The 18026-nt window shown below is 42.8% G+C and overlaps 2 protein-coding genes across 2 annotated transcripts; one reads left to right on the top strand and one right to left on the bottom strand.

The window, feature by feature from the left end:
* Positions 1–639: 639 nt before the first annotated feature.
* On the bottom strand, positions 640–1643 carry rln3b (relaxin 3b). The gene is made up of 2 exons (XM_039809118.1): positions 1319–1643; positions 640–1197 (listed from the first exon to the last, which is right to left on the bottom strand). Exons 1-2 carry the CDS (start codon positions 1491–1493, stop codon positions 917–919), a joined length of 456 nt encoding a protein of 151 aa, XP_039665052.1. The 5' UTR covers positions 1494–1643; the 3' UTR covers positions 640–916.
* Positions 1644–2364: 721 nt separating this feature from the next.
* Positions 2365–17892, top strand: rfx1b (regulatory factor X, 1b (influences HLA class II expression)). Its single transcript, XM_039797436.1, has 18 exons — positions 2365–2528; positions 3644–4010; positions 7826–7923; positions 8050–8130; positions 9618–9691; positions 9842–10130; positions 10219–10400; positions 10516–10635; positions 12085–12206; positions 12338–12456; positions 12938–13041; positions 13141–13292; positions 13550–13652; positions 14546–14690; positions 14806–15017; positions 15114–15267; positions 15356–15401; positions 15505–17892. Exons 2-18 carry the CDS (start codon positions 3671–3673, stop codon positions 15675–15677), a joined length of 2514 nt encoding a protein of 837 aa, XP_039653370.1. The 5' UTR covers positions 2365–2528; positions 3644–3670; the 3' UTR covers positions 15678–17892.
* The last annotated feature ends 134 nt before the right edge of the window (positions 17893–18026 follow it).

The following is an 18026-nucleotide window of genomic DNA, read 5'->3' as shown; positions in this document are numbered from 1 at the left end:
GTATCAGTGTTAGCTGTTGTCTTTAAAAAAAAAAAAAAAGTGAAGTAATTAAGATGCATTACGTATTTCAATTATGTGAACAGACATGTTATGAATTGTTTTGTGTTGTGTTTAGTTTCTGACCACCAGATGGTGTCAACTCCAAATTCCTACAGCATTTAACTACTGTGTATGCTGTGTAAAATGTTTCTGTATGAACTGATACAGGGCGTAGACAACATTACGAACGCCAGTGGAAGCTAACAATTACTACCATTGTATGAAGCTTGTTATGGTCACTCAGTTTTGATGATAAGTCTCAACATGATGTGTTAATTCATCTCTGATAGGAGGATAAGCAAATTCCCATTCACACACTGAAATAAACAACCAAAGTCCAACATTATAGGCTCCACAGAAGCAGTATGTTGCAGGTCTATTATACTGGATTTAAGTGCATTGTAAATATGTGTCACATTTGATGTCTAACCCCTGCAAAATCACAGGAAGCAGCTATATTCACTAGGTACTGTAAATATGAGGCCACTCTGTGTATAGTCGCCACCACTTCCTTTCATTTCGAAATCCTTGACAAAACTGTATTCCTGAAACAAGGCTTTAGCAAAGTGGAAGTGTTCTAACAGCATTAAATATCATTTTAGTAGGCTATCTCAGTCTTTTGAAAGAGGAACAGAGACTTTAATATCAACTACACACAACTTTAATAAACATACAGTAGGCCTATGTCAATATGTGATAATTACAGTAACGAATTTTGAGTACACATTCACATTCCTGTATCAATAGTCAACACGTGGACAGTGAATTGGATGGAATGTGGAATTTTAAGAAGTCTGAAGAAATAATGGAATCACATAGAAAAAGAGTAGAGCTCTACATTATTGACAAGACAGGATGTATATTTAGGAAACAAGGTTCAGCACAGAGAACTGATTTCACTCTTGCTACAGCCCCACTTGCAGCAGGCGTTGGACAGTCCAACTACTACATCCCGTCCTTTCCTATCTGCACTCCGTAGAGCCTCCAGCACCTCCTCTGAGATTGGTGAGCGAGCTGAGCGGCTGAATCCAGCAGCCACAGATGCCTCATTTATTGTTTGATCTCTCCATACTTTGGACTCTGCAGGATCCTGCTCGTCAATAAGTTGAGGGATGGGATTTGTGTTCCATGGGTCAAAGGCCTCTTCTCCAATAAGAGCTGATAAAAAAGCAAGGACACATCTCTTAATATTTTTTGTGTTTAGCCATTTTCTGTTTAGCCATAGGAACACAGGACACATCATACAAAAATAAACTTATATCCGTAGTCTCTCTCTTACCTGAGTCTCCTATGCTTCTCCTCCAGCGAGAACCACCACAGGTAAAGATGACAGCTCGTATGAACTCTCTTCCACACAGTTTCACCCCATAGAAAGAGGGATGGCCGTCATTGGACCGCACCCTGTCTACCAGTGCCACCAACAAACCCAGGGTCAAGAGTGCTGCCTTCCACATGGTGAGAATGAAAAGATGCCACAGGGGTCTCTAATGCTGCTTGAGGTATCTATGTGGTTGGTTTTTCTTTCGGGACAGCATCTTTTATAGGCCTCAGCATCTCAGAGAAGGACCTCAACTCACCTCCACTCTTCGTCATGCCCAGAGATAAGACCGGAGACCTTTAGGGGCAACAATGCACATAGAGAAAAAGAAAGTTGTGATAAAGTAGCAAATGATGCCAGAGGTGATGTCAACAGAGCGTGTTGCTATCTAATCCAACTGTGACCTTTTCCTGGCCTTTCTGTCCCTTACATCATTTGGGTTGTGCTGTATGTCACCACACAATCTCTCCGTCTTGCTATCTACTCTGCCGTGCATTGGATGGAGATCACTATCCATTCACCTCAAAGATAACTAGGGTGCCATACATTGGTGTTTACTGTGTCAAAGTGGCACACACACAACACACACACACACACACACACACACACACACACACACACACACACACACACACACACACACACACATACACGCTACAGATATATTTCAGGGGCCAACTGGTGATAGGCCTACTACAGTGACTCAAATTAATTGCCAACTTCTAAATGTTGTACAATATTAATTATTTATACAAGCCTATAGAGGGGGTAGAGATAATTGGCGGTAACAACATTTTATGTGAACTGAATGAAATGTCATTCCTTCTTTTTTCATCTATCTACTTGACATTATGAGCAATCAAAGAAGTAACTTTAAAAGCGGTCATTTCACGTTCGGCTCTGGTGAAAGTGACAGACAGGGACTGTCTACTAATGAACGATAGGTTATTTTAGTGACGCTGCGACCACCTCCCAAGTCAGCAAATCAGCACTTAGTGTAGGGCGGGGCGATGACGAGAGGGTAGCAACAGTTGCCCCGGTGAAGGCAAGGCGCCATAGTCACGGTAGTCCTAGCGACAAGAACCAAGCAACGGGAGTCAACAACAACAACCTAAATATAAGGGGGAAAAACTCCAACGACTAAAAAGGACAATATTGGGACAAACTAGAGGTGAAAAAGTAAAATATATATTATAATTCTCATTCCGTTTTCTCTTATTGTATATGTGTACTTGTTTGTACAACCCTCAGCGTTATTAACGTGAAAATGGTCGAGCGACACGGTGATGTATGTGGTTGCTAGCTTCTTTCCAAACGGAGACCGTTGTTATGGCGATGTCAGATCTTTGATACGAGCACAAGATGGCGGGTGTGTAGCTAGTGTTGTAGTGCCACTCGTACTTTTTTTGGCTCATTTCTTCGAATGTTCAGGGGTTTTCTTACAGTTTCGATTACGATAACATTATAATGACACGGGTTTGTTCATGGATTTTATAACTATCCAATACCAGTAACGTTAACAAGCAACTAGCTATAGCTCTCTCTAACGTCACAACTCAACGTGAGCTGCTAGCTGGGGAAGCTATCGCCCTCGCTTTCTCAACTCACTTTTCAAGCAAGCTGTCCAGGAACATTAGCTAGCTAGCTAGCTAGATATAGAGAAGCACATGGAACTTGTTACGCAACTACGAGTTCTGAACGCTGAGATATATGAGTGTAACAGTATGTTTCATAATCTTTTAGTGACTTTGACAAAAGTTTTTGGTCTGACATTGAATTCGGCAAGTCACTCCCATGATCATGGGATCGCCGGATGATCGTCTGATTGTCTTGTTTGCTGTGTTGGTTTAGCTACAGTACGCAGGAGTGGCTAATCTTCCAGTGTGGGATGGCCTAACGTCTTGAATGACAGTGGGTCCAATGATTAATGTGGGAGTATTTCCAGATAGTAGCTAATATCAGCAAGTGTCCATTGTCGCATGTTTCCACATTTTTAGTTAGTCATTTAGTTTGACTTCACTTGAAACACCATGGTCACGGTTAATAAGCCTTGTTTTGGAAATTGAATTCGTTGCTTTAATCATGGTGATTAAGGTCGCACTGTGCGGGGAGGCGAAGCACCAAGGCGAGGAAAAGGGGGGGGGAAAACAAAAACAACCCCCCCTTCTTCTTTTTTTTGTCCCCCCCCCCACCCCCCAGGTTTGGAAAAAAACCCCCCCCACCGTGTTTTTTTTTTTTTTTTTTTTGCCCTTTTTAAATAATGGGTGGTTTTTTTTTTATCCTCAGAACCAGCTCCTCAAAGCATTGGTTGCCATGGCAACTTCTGGATACTCCGAGGACCTTCAGCCTCAGCAGGCCAATGCAGTAACCATAGCAACACCTTCTGCCACCACACCCTCATCCGCAAAGACGGCACACTTCCTGTCCGAGATCCCACCAACCTCTGGAGCCATTGCATCGGCTAACCAATCAGCCTCTGTCTCAAAAGCAGGACAGGATGCACTTTGTTCTCAAGCGCCGCCCAACAGCCAGAAGGCAGTGGTTCTGACGACTCCCACGCAGCACTATGTAACCCAAGAAATCCAGCACTCTGCGGTCCAGAAAAGTAATGGTCAGAGCAACTCGCCCCAGTACATCATAGTAACTGTTACAGGTGAGAGACAGAGGAATGACTGACACATACCTGCATAATAGACACTGTGCACACACACACATAATACACATTTTCTAGCAGCAGGAGGGCACGATATGGTATGCAGTCAATGTATCTGGGGTGTAAACAACAGGCTGGATCCTGGTTGGAGACTGGCAGTTTGTCTGGCATAGGGATTCTAGTAACCAAAACAGTGCAGAGCACAGTTGTGTTTATATATCTTTAAAAAAGTGCTTGGGTTTAGTTGCCAGGGCCCATTATGATCTATTGATAGTTAAATCAAAGTGGTATCACACAGTGCTTAAACAATTAGTCCATTAGTTAATCGACAGAAAATAAATTGTCAACAACTTTGATAATAATTGTCATTTATCCATGAAAAACCCCAAATATTTGCTGGTTTAGGGTTCTCAAATGTGAGGATTTTCTGCTTTCCTCTGTTGTACATAATTGTAAATTCAATATTTTTAGGTTACAGGTTTTCAGCCCTACCTAGTTTTTACCTACCTTTTTTTTTAAATAGTCTGATTAGATGTCTGGGATGAAGCAGAGATCTAAGTTTCACCAGGATCGAAAAAAAACCACTGATGTAGTTTGCCTGGCTGGTTGGGTGGTGCATACATTATGAGGACAAAATAAGCTGATGGACTTGGTTGCTAGGCTGCATAGTCCCAAATGTGGGAGCGTGGATGGCTAAGGATATAGCCTGACTTCACTTCTACTCTGCTGCTTTTGCTGTTCTAGAGAGTCGATGGTATAATGACAGGATTTGTTTTCAATTATATTTCATCAACATGGCTTTTATTGTGCAATTCCTGCAGTGGTACAAAAAAAATGAGATAAGCCAGTATCTATGGTAGCTAATGCACCGTGTGCTTACAAGGCTTTGGACCATTTCCAGATATTAGTTCAAATTAATTTAGGCCATTAGTTTTTTTTTAAATACATCCTGCATTATAAAACAAATTCTCAGTCATAAAGAAATCAGTTAGTGTTTTTAAAATGGGGTGTTAATGAGCGAGTATTGACCCCAACAGCGGTGTATGTTTATTTTAGGGCCGTCTATTCGTAGATCTTTTTGCCTGCTAGTATCATGTAACACTGTGCACTCTCACCCAGAGTGAGACTCACAGGCCTGGGGCTTGTCTCACTCTCATGAAGTAGGACTAAGTTATCTGGATAACTGGGCTTAGTAAAACCTTGTGTTCCCTCATTTCTATGTATTGCAGTAAAAAGAGCGGGGTTCTGTAGTAGTAGTACAGTAGTTTTCATGTCCATAAAAAAGGATACACTTAAGCTATTGTGCTTTTTTCTTCAATATATCCACATTTATGATAGTAGTCTAGAATTATGTACTTAAAGGTTTCCATTAAAAACAGTATACATATACACAAGGTTTTATATGGTAATAACCTGCGGATTTTGAATAAAACACAAGAGAAGTTATCATATAACATAAAAAAGGAAAAAAATGTTTTCTGTATGGCTGGGACTTTATAATATCAGTAGCTGTTCGTTTTAACTATAAATCAATTTTGCAACATGGATTGTGTAGAATCAGACGGGCTGTTGTCGGTAGCTCACTCAAATTTTAAAGGTGCCCTGCAACACAAAACCGTTTTTTGAAATATGTTAGGTCCATATGTGTTTGTGTTATGGCGTGAATGTGAAAATGAACTGCTACCTCCTCTGTCAGCTCTAGCCACTGAAAAGAAATAAGCAGAGAAATCAGTCCAATTACAAAAGCTGGTTAGTCTGACATTATGTTGCCTGAGCTCATTACTATTCATGAGCTCGCCCAGTTGTGCTGGGTTAAGGATGCTGATAGCCAGGCTCTCATTGGCTAGCTGTTAGCCAATCAGAGTCAAGCAGCTTAGCTCGTTGAATATTAATGAGAACTGGCACAAATTGAGCTGAGTCTTCCTGCAGGCTTTCTATACCAAACTAGAATGGCTTGAAACAAGGTAACCAAGGCATTTTTTCCACAAAAATGTTACAGAGTCCATAATGAAATACGTGTGGCAGGGCACCTTTTAAGAGAGTACACTCATGCATTTACCTTTATACTGGCAGAAATTACAGCAGAAATCTTCTAATTGAAGTTAACTATATAGTTAGGGCTAAAACTATTTTCATTATCAGTTAACATTATCTTGTTGATATATTGATTAATCAAATTATTATTCCACTGATAAAATCATACTGCTTTTTTTTTGGCTCTCGTAATCAAATGATGGATATTTTTATGTGACCTAATTAATGTTTAGACAATTGAAAAAGTAAAAGCTACATTTCGAATGTGATGAAAATTGTCAAATATGTATACCTGTATTAAATATGCCTGTTTTATCAGTAGGATTTGGTTGGTTGTTGAACACGCCTACTATTCTGGTCCTACCTGCACTTGTCAGGATTGGGTAAACCTAAACAAAGCTATGGACCAGAATGGCTTCCCCACTCGCCTTCCTTATTTTGTTCAGTCAGTCAGTACCCTCTGTAGGCTTTTCCCCTTTGAATCAAGGAATGAAGGTATAAAAGTTGCCGCCAGACAGAGGTGACTAATAAGATATTGAACTAGGAGAACACCATGTAACCTCTAACGATAATTAACATTTTTAATTTTTTTTTTTTTACAACTCACAACATGGTGGGTGGGTCATCATCACCACCCACCTAGACAAAAATCAAGATGACACAGTAACTACAATATTCAAAACCATTCAACAGAATAGTAACAAAAAAGACCATAAACCAAATCATACACGTTTCTCCTCCGCACAAAGCTTCCTAGGAGCCCTCCAGTAAATGCAGGTACTTTCCCCATTTTATAGTATAGACATCCAACCTGGCAAACCGTTTATATGACATTTTTTCAAACGCCGCCAACCTAGCCATCTCACTAGCCCACTCCTGGGTTGACGGCACTCCTTCATTCCTCCATCCTCTTAAAGTAATCTGTCTGGCTATCATTAAACTAGTCTGGACACAGCTTCTTATGTGCTTATCCATCCCACACATCTCCCAGAACAAAAATAATCTTGGGATGAATGGAACCTGGGTCCCTGCAATCCAACATAAGTTATCATGTATACCGATCCAAAATTCCTGGACCTTATCAACGATAACGTATTTATTAAGTATGCATTAATCTTGAATTGTGTTATGGGAGGTATATAAAGTTGTTTAAATACACAGTAATTTACTTTCCACCTCTCCAGGTGGGAACAACGAACAGTTAGTTCTCACTTTAATCCACAATTAAACTGAGTGATGGGCTGTGCCGGGTTGTGCTGGCTAGAGTGTATGTTCACAGCGGTTAACCCAGGTTGAAGTGAGAGCAGCACAGTTAAAGCAGGACAGTGCAAAACAGTTTAAGTACAATGTTTTTTCACCTGAAGGGTACAAGAAAGTGAATATTACCCTCTTGTCCTCCGCCCACTCTCCATCCTCTGTTTTCTCCCTCTATCCCTCGTGTAGCTCTCATTTCCCTCTCTACTGTGATCTGCATGTTTACAAGATGGAGTGATTTCTCTCTCCATCTGGGGAGATTAGCTGTCCAAGGCTGTCCTTCTGACATGCAAGATATAAGGATGAAAGCAGAGTTGGACAGTCACACTTTTTCCTCCTCCCTACTATCGGTCTCTTCTCAGCTGAACAAACAAAAAAAAAAAATCTTTGTTGCAGGATGTTCTGCGGTGGCTGTTATTATGATTTGGAAGCAGTATGTCGTAAGTACTGAACTTGTGGAAATAGTGGCTGGCTTTTCTGTTGCTTTGTTCAATCCTCTGAAACCTCTCTCCCTCTGCCATCCCTAGAGGGCTCAGTTCACTCCAATGACAGCCTGTCAGACTCTAGCCCACCTGCCACTGGTGTTCCTACTCAGGTGGTCCAACCAGTGCAGACCACCCAACAGGTAAGATGCACACATATACACAACCCCCATTAATTTACCATTTGACCACGTAGGAGCAAGTCACACACAACAAAAGGCTGAGCACCCATTAGCTCTATCTGACACTGTGGCTTTACTCACCTGCAGAGGTCAGTGTTACAAGCGGTGTCGCAGGCAGCCAAGAGGATTCAGATCAACAACCTACAGTCTGTGGACATTAACCAGGAGGTAAACAGACAAAACACTGTCCTCTTATAATGTAAGAAAGTATACCATAAATACATTCAATTGACGTGTAAAGGTAATGGGATCTTTTTAGCAATGGCTTGTCCACAAGCAGACAGAAAGAGAGGGATGTAGAAGAGAAAGCCCCTAGTGCCCTTTTGATGAAATAAATAATTTCCCGCCGGCTTTGCACGTCTTTTTACCTCCATCACTACGGCCTCCCCAGGCTGTCTTGAGATGTACCTGAACACTGAACTCTGCAGGTCATGCTCTGTACCTGTGTGAGTGAATGAGCTGTTTCTGAACCACCACTTACATTCATCTTTAATGGCAGACTACTACGCTACTACTTCTTTGGTTTTTCTAGTTGTATTCCTTAATACTTGATGTCCTTAAACTACCAAGAAATGCTGTCAACAACTTGGCTTTCATTTATGTATCACAAAATGATGGTGAGCTGTCAAACCGGTTTCATAAATTGTGCCTGCTCGGCCCCTCCGACTCCAAATGAGTGCTAATGTTGCTCCGTTCTCCTGGATGTGTACGTAGACACAATAACACGCTTGCCATAACTTTATAGGCAAGACAAGGCAAGGCAACTTTATTTGTATAGCACATTTTCAGCAACAGGGCAATTCAAAGTGCTTTATATAAAACATTAAAGCAATTAAAAAACGATAAAAAACATGTGACGTTGTACTCTCGTTACACATAACAAGAGTGGAAGTACTTCTCTTTACCTACAATATAGCCGTCGCCATAAGGCTTAGTTTAATCAGACAAACTTTGCAAAATCCTAAACCGTTCAAACTGTTTTCCTTAAGATGTTATCATAAAATCTGTGTCACACCCACGTTGGAGAAATTCTCAGAAATATGTCCGTTATCTGTTCAAAAATACCACTAGATAAAAGATGAGAATAAAAATTGACAGTGCAGTATAAGAACTTAAAATGTATTTAAAGAAAGGCAGCTGAGAGTTGCGGCCTACCTGCAGTTTTCTGGGAGTTTATTCCAGATATGTGGAGCATAAAAACTGAACGCTGCTTCCCCGTTTAGTTCAGACTCTGGGGACAACAAGCAGTCCTGTCCCAGACGACCTGAGAGGTCTGGGTTGGTCATAGTGTATAAAAGCATGGACAAGTTTTTCCAAATCCTGCTGAGACATTAGTCCTTTAACCCTTGAGATATTCTTAAGGCGATAATAGGCTGACTTTGTAATTGTCTTAATGTGGCTGTTAAAAATTCAGGTCTGAGTCCATGACTACACCAAGATTTCTGGCTTTGTCTGTTGTTTTTAACATTGTCGTTTTAAGCTGAGCGTTGACTTTTAATCGTTCCGCTTTTGCTCCAAAAACAACCACCTCAGTTTTTTCTTTAAAAATTAAAACGTTAAAGGGTAAAGGTATTCTAGGGTAATACTGCTGTATGTCAATATTGTGTTTACTGCTTGTTGTGCCGCTTTACATCTCCTGTTTGCTTGTTGTCCAGGTGGAGCATGTGTACTCTGGCCAGGTGCAGTATGTGGACGGAGGAGGAGACGCGACTTTTACCCCGTCCTCCATGTGAGTAGAGAGGAACCTGCTCTGTTTGCATGTTGACATAGGCATGCTCACACACATGATCGATTACACACCGTGCAACTGTCCTGGACACAAAAATATGTTGCATTTATATGTTTCTGTTTGTGTGCGTAAATGTCTTTTCCTGTCCAGTCGATCGAGCAACTACCCTTTCTCCGACTCGCCCCTCTACTCCCAGACCCCTCCCTCCTCCTCCTCCTACTACGAGGCCACACCCAGCTCTGAGTCAGACATCACTGGCTCTGTGACCTCGCAGCCAGTTTCTGTGGCAACAGCGGGAGCCAATAGTGGGGGAGCTGCTGCGGGCGGAGGGGGCTATGTCATTCAAGGAGGTTATGTGTTAGGAGGAGGAGGAGGAGCAGCAGCAGGTGGAGGAGGACAGAGTTACTCCAGCCCTAACTCTCGTGCCCCACCCGCTACTGTAAGTACTCAAGTTCAAAGTGAACAATGTATTAGTTACAATCTAAAACGTGGAAGTTCGGAAAATGAAATTCTGTGACCGTCCCTAGGTGCAGTGGCTGTGTGATAACTACGAGGGGGCGGAGGGGGTGAGTTTACCTCGCTGCACCCTCTACTACCACTACCTGCTGCACTGCCAGGAGCAGAAACTAGAACCTGTTAATGCAGCATCCTTCGGCAAACTCATCAGGTCTGTCTTCATGGGGCTACGTACACGGAGATTGGGGACCAGGTATATATATACACACACACACACACACACACACACACACACACACACACACATTGATTTTGCTAGACGTGCATCTCAGGGCAATATCAGAGCTCTTTGTGTGTGTGTGTTTCAGAGGGAACTCTAAGTACCACTACTATGGACTGAGGATCAAATCTGGTTCCCCGCTGCTCAGACTGATGGATGAACAGCAGCACATGGCGATGAGGCAGCAGCCTTTCTCACAGAAAAACAGGTATCCACACAGGGTTGCGTACTTGTGTCCCTGTGGCCATGGGTGGAATTTGTAATTTCAGCATTCATTTTGACATCTGGTTGTGAATATTGTTTAAAAAAAATCACAATACGGCACAGTATATCAAGACTTAAAAAAAAAAAAATGCCTCTTGTGGTTTTTGTGGTCTGGATTGCAACGTGTCCTCGATGCACTTTCATTTACACATCTAAAGTATCTAGAGCTGAGCACATGGGATTGGCTCATCCAGACACATTATACTGCCAAACAGGGAACAGGGCAGCAGGTGCATCATTGTGGTAGATGATCAATTTAAATAAAAAAGATCGAACAGTGGCTTTGCTTACAATGATATTGCAGCCTGTTTCCAGTGTTCCAATTGCAACATAAGCTGTGCTTTCTCTGTGTGTCTCTCTGACCCCATTTCAACCTGGTATTCAAATCTGATCTGAGTGATCTGATCACAAGTGGACAGCTCTAAGTACAGGTGGGAATGCACCCAGGATGCATTGAGATCAGATCACTCAGACCACATTCAGAGGTAATTTAGGCCACGTGACCACATTCTCACAGCAGTGTGTACGTGCATGTGTCCTGGGCCACATTAAGGACCGCATACTCAACTGTGAGCGAAACTATGTACTCATTTTAAAGTATTTCTCATATAGCAGAAACCGCTGAGAGTGAATCGTGTGTTTTGAGTGTTATAATCATACTGTCAGTGATGTGTCTGTGTTGTTTGTTCCGGTACTGCCTGCTCCTGTATCCCTAGCTGTCTGGAGCTATGTGCCAGGCAGCCGCCAGTATAAAATAACCTCATTTTAAGTTTCATAAAACCTCGCCGAAATCACAAATATGTAGGATATTACTTACAGACATTGTTGTTCTTAGGGCGAAACTTCTCCTTTTGCCATTAAGAAGCCGGCAAGCCAGAGTGGTCAAAGCAGCGGCTGTTAAACGGTAGATGCTAGATGGCACCCGATACACACGTTAATGCCTGGGCTTTAACACCATTCTACAGATGTTACTGCAGTGTTTATATTTTACATACTGTACACTCTTGGTTGCTGATGTTGTTAATTATTTCTCCCCAATTTTGGATTACATTCCTGTTGGAACATTTTCGATGTGTGTAGTTTTTGGTTTAATAGCCTAATTGGTGATTTTGCTGCTGTACTCCGTAACAGTCATTCCACTGCTACTTGTAGCTACATGCTAATATTTTAGGGAAACCTGTAAATCTTGGTTGCCAATTTTGGTGTCACACTGCTTCTGGAACATGTCCAGGTGTGTAGTTTTTGGTTTATAAGCCTTTATTGTTAATTTCTAACGGTAGAAAGTGCCGCTGTACTCTGTTACAGTCTGTCCACCTGTGATTGGATCACTCAGATGGGATTTTAATACCAGGTGGAAATGCAGCGTTTGATTGATGGGTACTCTGTCCCATAGGATAAAGCCACTTCAGAAGTCACAGGGGATCACCAATGGGACATCAGGTGGGATGGGTCAGCAGCAGGCGGCGGCACTGTGTGATATTTCGGCGCAGGTGCAACAGTACCAGCAGTTTCTGGGTGAGCAACACTTGCGCTCTGCATTTTTCTTTTCTAGCAATACAATAAGAAATAGATACTTTCATCTTTTGTTCTTGGTACTCTTGGTACTCCCGTATACAAGCTGTGAGTAACTGCTGTCTCTTGTGCAGAGGCATCAAGGCCGCTGCCAGACTTTGTGGACATTGATCTGCAAGATGGAACCCTGCCCGATGGGATCCTTTTAGAGCACCTCAAGGCCTTTCAGACTCTCTACAGAGAACACTGTGAGGTAGGCACTCATGGACAAAGACCGTTAGACATGTTAGCTTTGTACTCTGTCCACATACACGGGTCATAGCGCTTGATGCAGATACTGTTCAACACCAGCTTTAATAACAGCCAGCTATCTGCTGTCAAAGTCGAAATTGTTGTATAACACAGCATTGTTAAATGCTTTAAAGATAAAAGCTCCCTGCACTAATAAAACATTCTTTACAATGAAAATGTAATCAATCATGGCGTCGGAAGTGTGAAGACGGTTTAGACACCTGTGTGTGTGTGTGTGTTGTGTGTGTGTGTGTGTGTGTGTGTGTGTGTGTGTGTGTGTGTGTGTGTGTGTGTGTGTGTGTGTGTGTGTGTGTGTGTGTGTGTGTGTGTCTGTGTGTGTGTGTGGTTGTGTGTGTGTGTGTGTCTGTGTGTGTTTGTGTGTGTGTTGTGTGTGTGTTTTTTTTTTTTTTTTTTTTTTTTTTTTTTTTGTGTGATCTCCACAGGCCATTCTGGACGTGATGGTCAACCTTCAGTTCACTCTCGTGGAGACACTTTGGAAATCCTTCTGGCGGTTCAGCCAGAGCAGTGACACCGAATCACTCAACCTGTAAGTGTCATTCATACACTCAGACAATCTGATGGAAGAAATACTAGCACATATAAATAAAATAAAAAAGTATGACCGGTCTGTCTTGTGCTCCTCCAGGCACAATGAGTCTGAGAAGCGTCTGCCCAAATCGTGCCTGGTGGTGCTGTGTAAGTATGAGCCAGTGCTGCGCTGGACCAAAGAGTGCGACAACCTGCTCTACCAGACTCTGGTGGAGATCCTCATCCCTGATGTACTGAGACCCATCCCCAGTAAGTTAGTAAGGCCCGTAAGAGGCCTGTATGCAAAACTCTTTAGTGAGGCTATCGAGACATTAATTGACAGATTTACAGATCATTTAGCAAAGTTCTTCTATTACACATCTCCATGTGTACATATAAATCCAAACTCTCTCTCTCCTCTCTTCTCCTCTCTTCTCTTCTCTTCTCCTCTCCTCTCCTCTCTTCTCTTCTCCTCTCCTCTCCTCTCTTCTCCTCTCCTCTCTACATCACCACCATCCCTTTCTCAGGTGCCTTAACTCAGGCCATCCGCAACTTTGCCAAGAGTCTGGAGAACTGGTTGACAGGCGCCATGATGAACATCCCAGAAGAGATGGTTCGCATAAAGGTATTTGCATTAGAGCTGAAGATCTTTGCTTAATTTCTATCATTTTACACAGGCTCGGGCTGGGCTCCGGGGTTGCGTGGTAAATGAGCGGTCAGGTGATGCGTTTCGATTAGCGCGGAAATGGCTGCTGAGGAGGTGAAACGGAGGCTGGCCTCTGGCGATTACGTTTTGGTTGCACCAGCAAAGAAAGCAAAGTCTGAGGTGTGGAAAACTTTTGACCATGTGCATAATGACAATAATGAGCCAGTGGGTTATGTGAAATGCAAAAGATGCGACATTCTGTTAAAGTACGACAGAAAGAAAAGCGCTGTATGTGTGCGCACATTTGAATAATGTCGGGCTGTAAACGGGTTCAGGCTTTTAAAAAGCTGTCAGTAAAAATGTACTTGTCGGGCTCGGGCCTTGTCAGGTCTAACTTTTAAGGCCTGATTACAGCTCTAATTTGCATGCTTCTGCACTGATCACATGTCAAGACATCATCTGGATAGGATCTTAAAAAAACTGTTAACATCTGGCTATGTAAGAGTAAGAAATAGAAATATCTAAAAAAGTGATGATTTTTTTTTTTGTTGATATTTCTTACTCTTACATAGCCAGATGTTAACAGGTTTTTAAGATCCTATCCAGATGATGTTTCGATCCAGTTCAGATGTCAGATGTCATACCTGGCATGGCAATTTATCTTAAATGTCTCGAGTGAGCGCTTTTTATTATGTCGGATGGGATGTATCCTTGGTGTGTCTGAGTATGTATTTACACATCTTCAGTGCTGTTCTCTTGTGATTGGAAAACCCAAGATGCACCTAAGTTCTGAGTGGGAACTGGGCCTTACAGTGGCTTCTTCCTGACGTGCCATCGAATTGGGCGGGCCCCATTCATCCCCCTTCCCTGCTGCGTGTTGTGTGGGCTCCTTCTCCCAGACGCTGCGCCGCTATACCAGCCTGAACCACCTTGCCCAGGCAGCCCGCGCCGTCCTCCAGAACTCCGCCCAGATCAACCAAATGCTCTCAGACCTCAACAGGGTCGATTTCACTAATGTACAGGTTTGTACTTCCATCTCCCCCCCCCCCCTTCCATCTGCTACTGTACATTAGTCTTTAGTGAAATAAAGCAGACACCTGACACTGTCCACCTGTGTCTCCCCCCCACCCCCCTCAGGAGCAGGCATCCTGGGTATGTCAGTGTGAAGACCGTGTGGTACAGCGGCTGGAGCAAGACTTTAAAATGACCCTGCAGCAGCAGAACTCTCTGGAGCAGTGGGCCACCTGGCTGGATGGTGTTGTCTCTGAGGCCCTGAAGCCCTACGAGCACAACCCTGTCGTGCTACCAAAGGCTGCAAAGGTTTTCCTGCTCAACTGGTCCTTCTATAGGTGAGGGGGGGGGGGAAGGAAGAAATGTGATATAGAAAATATATTTGGTTTATGTTGAAGATAATTGTCTTTATCTGCTCCGCTTCTCCTCACTAGCTCTATGGTAATCCGGGACCTGACTTTGCGCAGTGCTGCCAGCTTTGGCTCCTTTCACCTGATCCGTTTGCTGTATGATGAGTATATGTACTACCTGATAGAACACAGGGTGGCCCAGGCTAAAGGAGTGACACCCATTGCGGTCATGGGAGAAGTACGCGTCTGCACACTCAGTCACATAGTAGCCGTCTGAACTTGATGATGCGTGTTTATAAATGTCCAGGTCTTACTCTGTGTTGCAGTTTGCCAGCACTGTCAAGAGCCGAATCTCTCCGGACCTGGAGAAAGGTAATTCCAGCGGGGTTCTCCTCACGAAGGGGTTTGGTTTAAACTCCCAGCCTCTGTTATCAGGTCACTTAATAAATGTCACTTCAATGCCTGTCTCCACCAGAAGAGGAAGAGGATGACGAGGAAGAGGAGAGCGAGGACGAGGGCGGAGATCTCGTGCTGCAGTCCAGCTCTCTGAGAGCGGTCGATGACGAGAAGGACTCGATGGAGCCGCCCGCCAAGCTGCCCAGGACCAGTTTCAATCTGCACTCTCTGACCGACAGCACGCCATCTTAGCCGCTCATTTGTGTAGTTATCACACACACACACACACACACACACACACACACGTACACACACACACATTTTGCTTTAAGTTTAACATCATGTCATACCATTCTGTCACCTTGTTTGGCCTTCGGTTTTGCAAACAGATAGAGAGTGTGTGTGTGTGTGTGTGTGTGTGTGTGTGTGTGTGTGTGTGTGTGTGTGTGTGTGTGTGTGTGTGTGTGTGTGTGTGTGTGTGTGTGTGTGTGTGTGTGTGTGTGTGTGTGTGTGTGTGTGTGTGTGTGTGTGTGTGTGAGAGAGTGGGAGAGCCCGTTGCCATTCTTTTTCTCTTTGCCTTTACCTGATATTTTACAGTCCTTCCCTCGTTCCCTGTGCCTTCCCTGTTTGTCTTGTGGACAGATGCCAGTAGCCACTTCCGTGCAGTCTCAACTATATTGTATACAATATATATTAATATGTACAGATGGGTGACAAATTAAAGGAAAAACCTGAATATATGAGTGAGGATGCAGATGCTTCCAGAGACGTGCACTGCATGCTACAATTAAGCAAACAACATCCAATCCTGCTCTGTGGCATGTATAAAAATGCTGAACAGGCCCAGATGATTCAGAGTTAAATAGTTGTAACTCAGTTTTTTTTTTAAACCTGTTCAAGTAGTTTTATCTTGAAATAGACATTTAAATAAAGGCTTTATAACTTTTTGTTGGGGTCAGGGGCGTAGCACAAAATTCTGGGCCCTGTAGAAAGTTATTTTCTATGGGCCCCTCCCCACATCCGCAGCTATTCATTCTAGCATCTTTTTGGGCCCTCCTCACATGAGGGCCCTGGGTACTCAGTCCCCTGATGTGTAATCAATGCCAACACCTTACTAAGACACTTTATGTTGGTTTTTCCTTTAGTTGGTCACCTGTCTGTATATTCTTGATTCCCTCCTGCCCCGCCTTAACCACTGACCTGACTGCTGAGGAGAGATGAGAAGACTCCAAGTGTTCTTCGTTGTACTCTAAACTCAAAAATATCTCGTACCTTGCCTTTTAAAGCGATGACTATGCAGGGCACTGTCTGAAATATACAATGTTTTAATCTCAGAGTAGCATCTGGAATGATACTGCACCATGGATTTTGTTGGCACATGGATGTCGATTGACAGATATGTGGATGCCATATTTGACGTCCTTTCATTTCTTATTAATTTGGCCAATTAACTGATACCCTGTGCCTTTGAGAGATTTCTAGCCTAAAGAAAGCTTATATTCTATATATTCTGTATCGTGGATTAATAAATGAAAGTCCTGTGAAGTAGTCTTGGTGTTGTCATGAACTTTTACTAGCTGTGACAAAAAAAAAAAATTGAAATGTTGACAGTCAAGCCTTGTGATGATTTTGCCCAGTTTGCTGTTCTTCACCCATCCATCCATCCATCCATCCATTCATTCTTTCAAGATCATAATTTCTTTTACACACAGACACAGTTTAGACACCACCAGACACTTCATAGATGCAGTGTAAGTTGAATGGGCCACAGGACAAGATCAAAGCTTATCCCAGCCAATCAGCAGCACTTACTACACTGTATCCATGGTGACCTTTGTGCCAGCTAGATGTACCAGCTACAGCTATCTCAAAGTTTTTGTAGTGTAAAAGTAGATGTGTATTTTCTGGGTATCAATGTTGAACATTTTGCAAATAACCTATATTATGTACCCTTGGTGAACCTTGTCACATATTTGTATGTTGTTTAACCATTGTTGCCTTAAGAAATATGTTGTGCTATGTCCACTATCCAGATGATTGAACTATATTTTTTATTGTAATGACGGACCAAGCATGTGATTATGGTGACTTTCTAGATGGACCCTTTCCAAAGAGCACACGCTCAACCAGCAGCTTCTCACACGGCATGAGCAGATGTTGATTTTATGAAGCGTTGGACTGTCCTCCTTCAGGGTGGTCCGACTACAAAGCTCCCACCAAAGAGCACTAAATAGAAAACAAGTATATTTACATTTATGCATATGGTGAGGACAAACTACAAAATAAAATCAACTGCAAGTCACTATTCTAAAAATTGTGACTTGGATTCTGTCCTTGGCCTAGTGCTGCTGAACCTTTTCTAAATGAGGTCCTCTTGATGTTATTCTGAAGACCTTTGTACTTAAATCTGTGATCGTTTGTAGCTTTATTCTCACTGTTAACTAAAAGGATCTGATTACGCTTAAAACTTGTGCCAGATTTTTTTCTTCTTCATGGCACAGCAGCCACATTGTTCTTGGTCTTTGCTCAACCGCATCACTTAGACCAGAGCAGAGGTTCCCTAACTTTTGGGCCTATGACCCCTTTAAGGAGTTGTACATC

This window comes from Perca fluviatilis, chromosome 1 (assembly GCF_010015445.1).
Source record: "Perca fluviatilis chromosome 1, GENO_Pfluv_1.0, whole genome shotgun sequence".
Taxonomy (NCBI): domain Eukaryota; kingdom Metazoa; phylum Chordata; class Actinopteri; order Perciformes; family Percidae; genus Perca; species Perca fluviatilis.
This window is presented reverse-complemented; position numbering and strand designations above follow the sequence as displayed.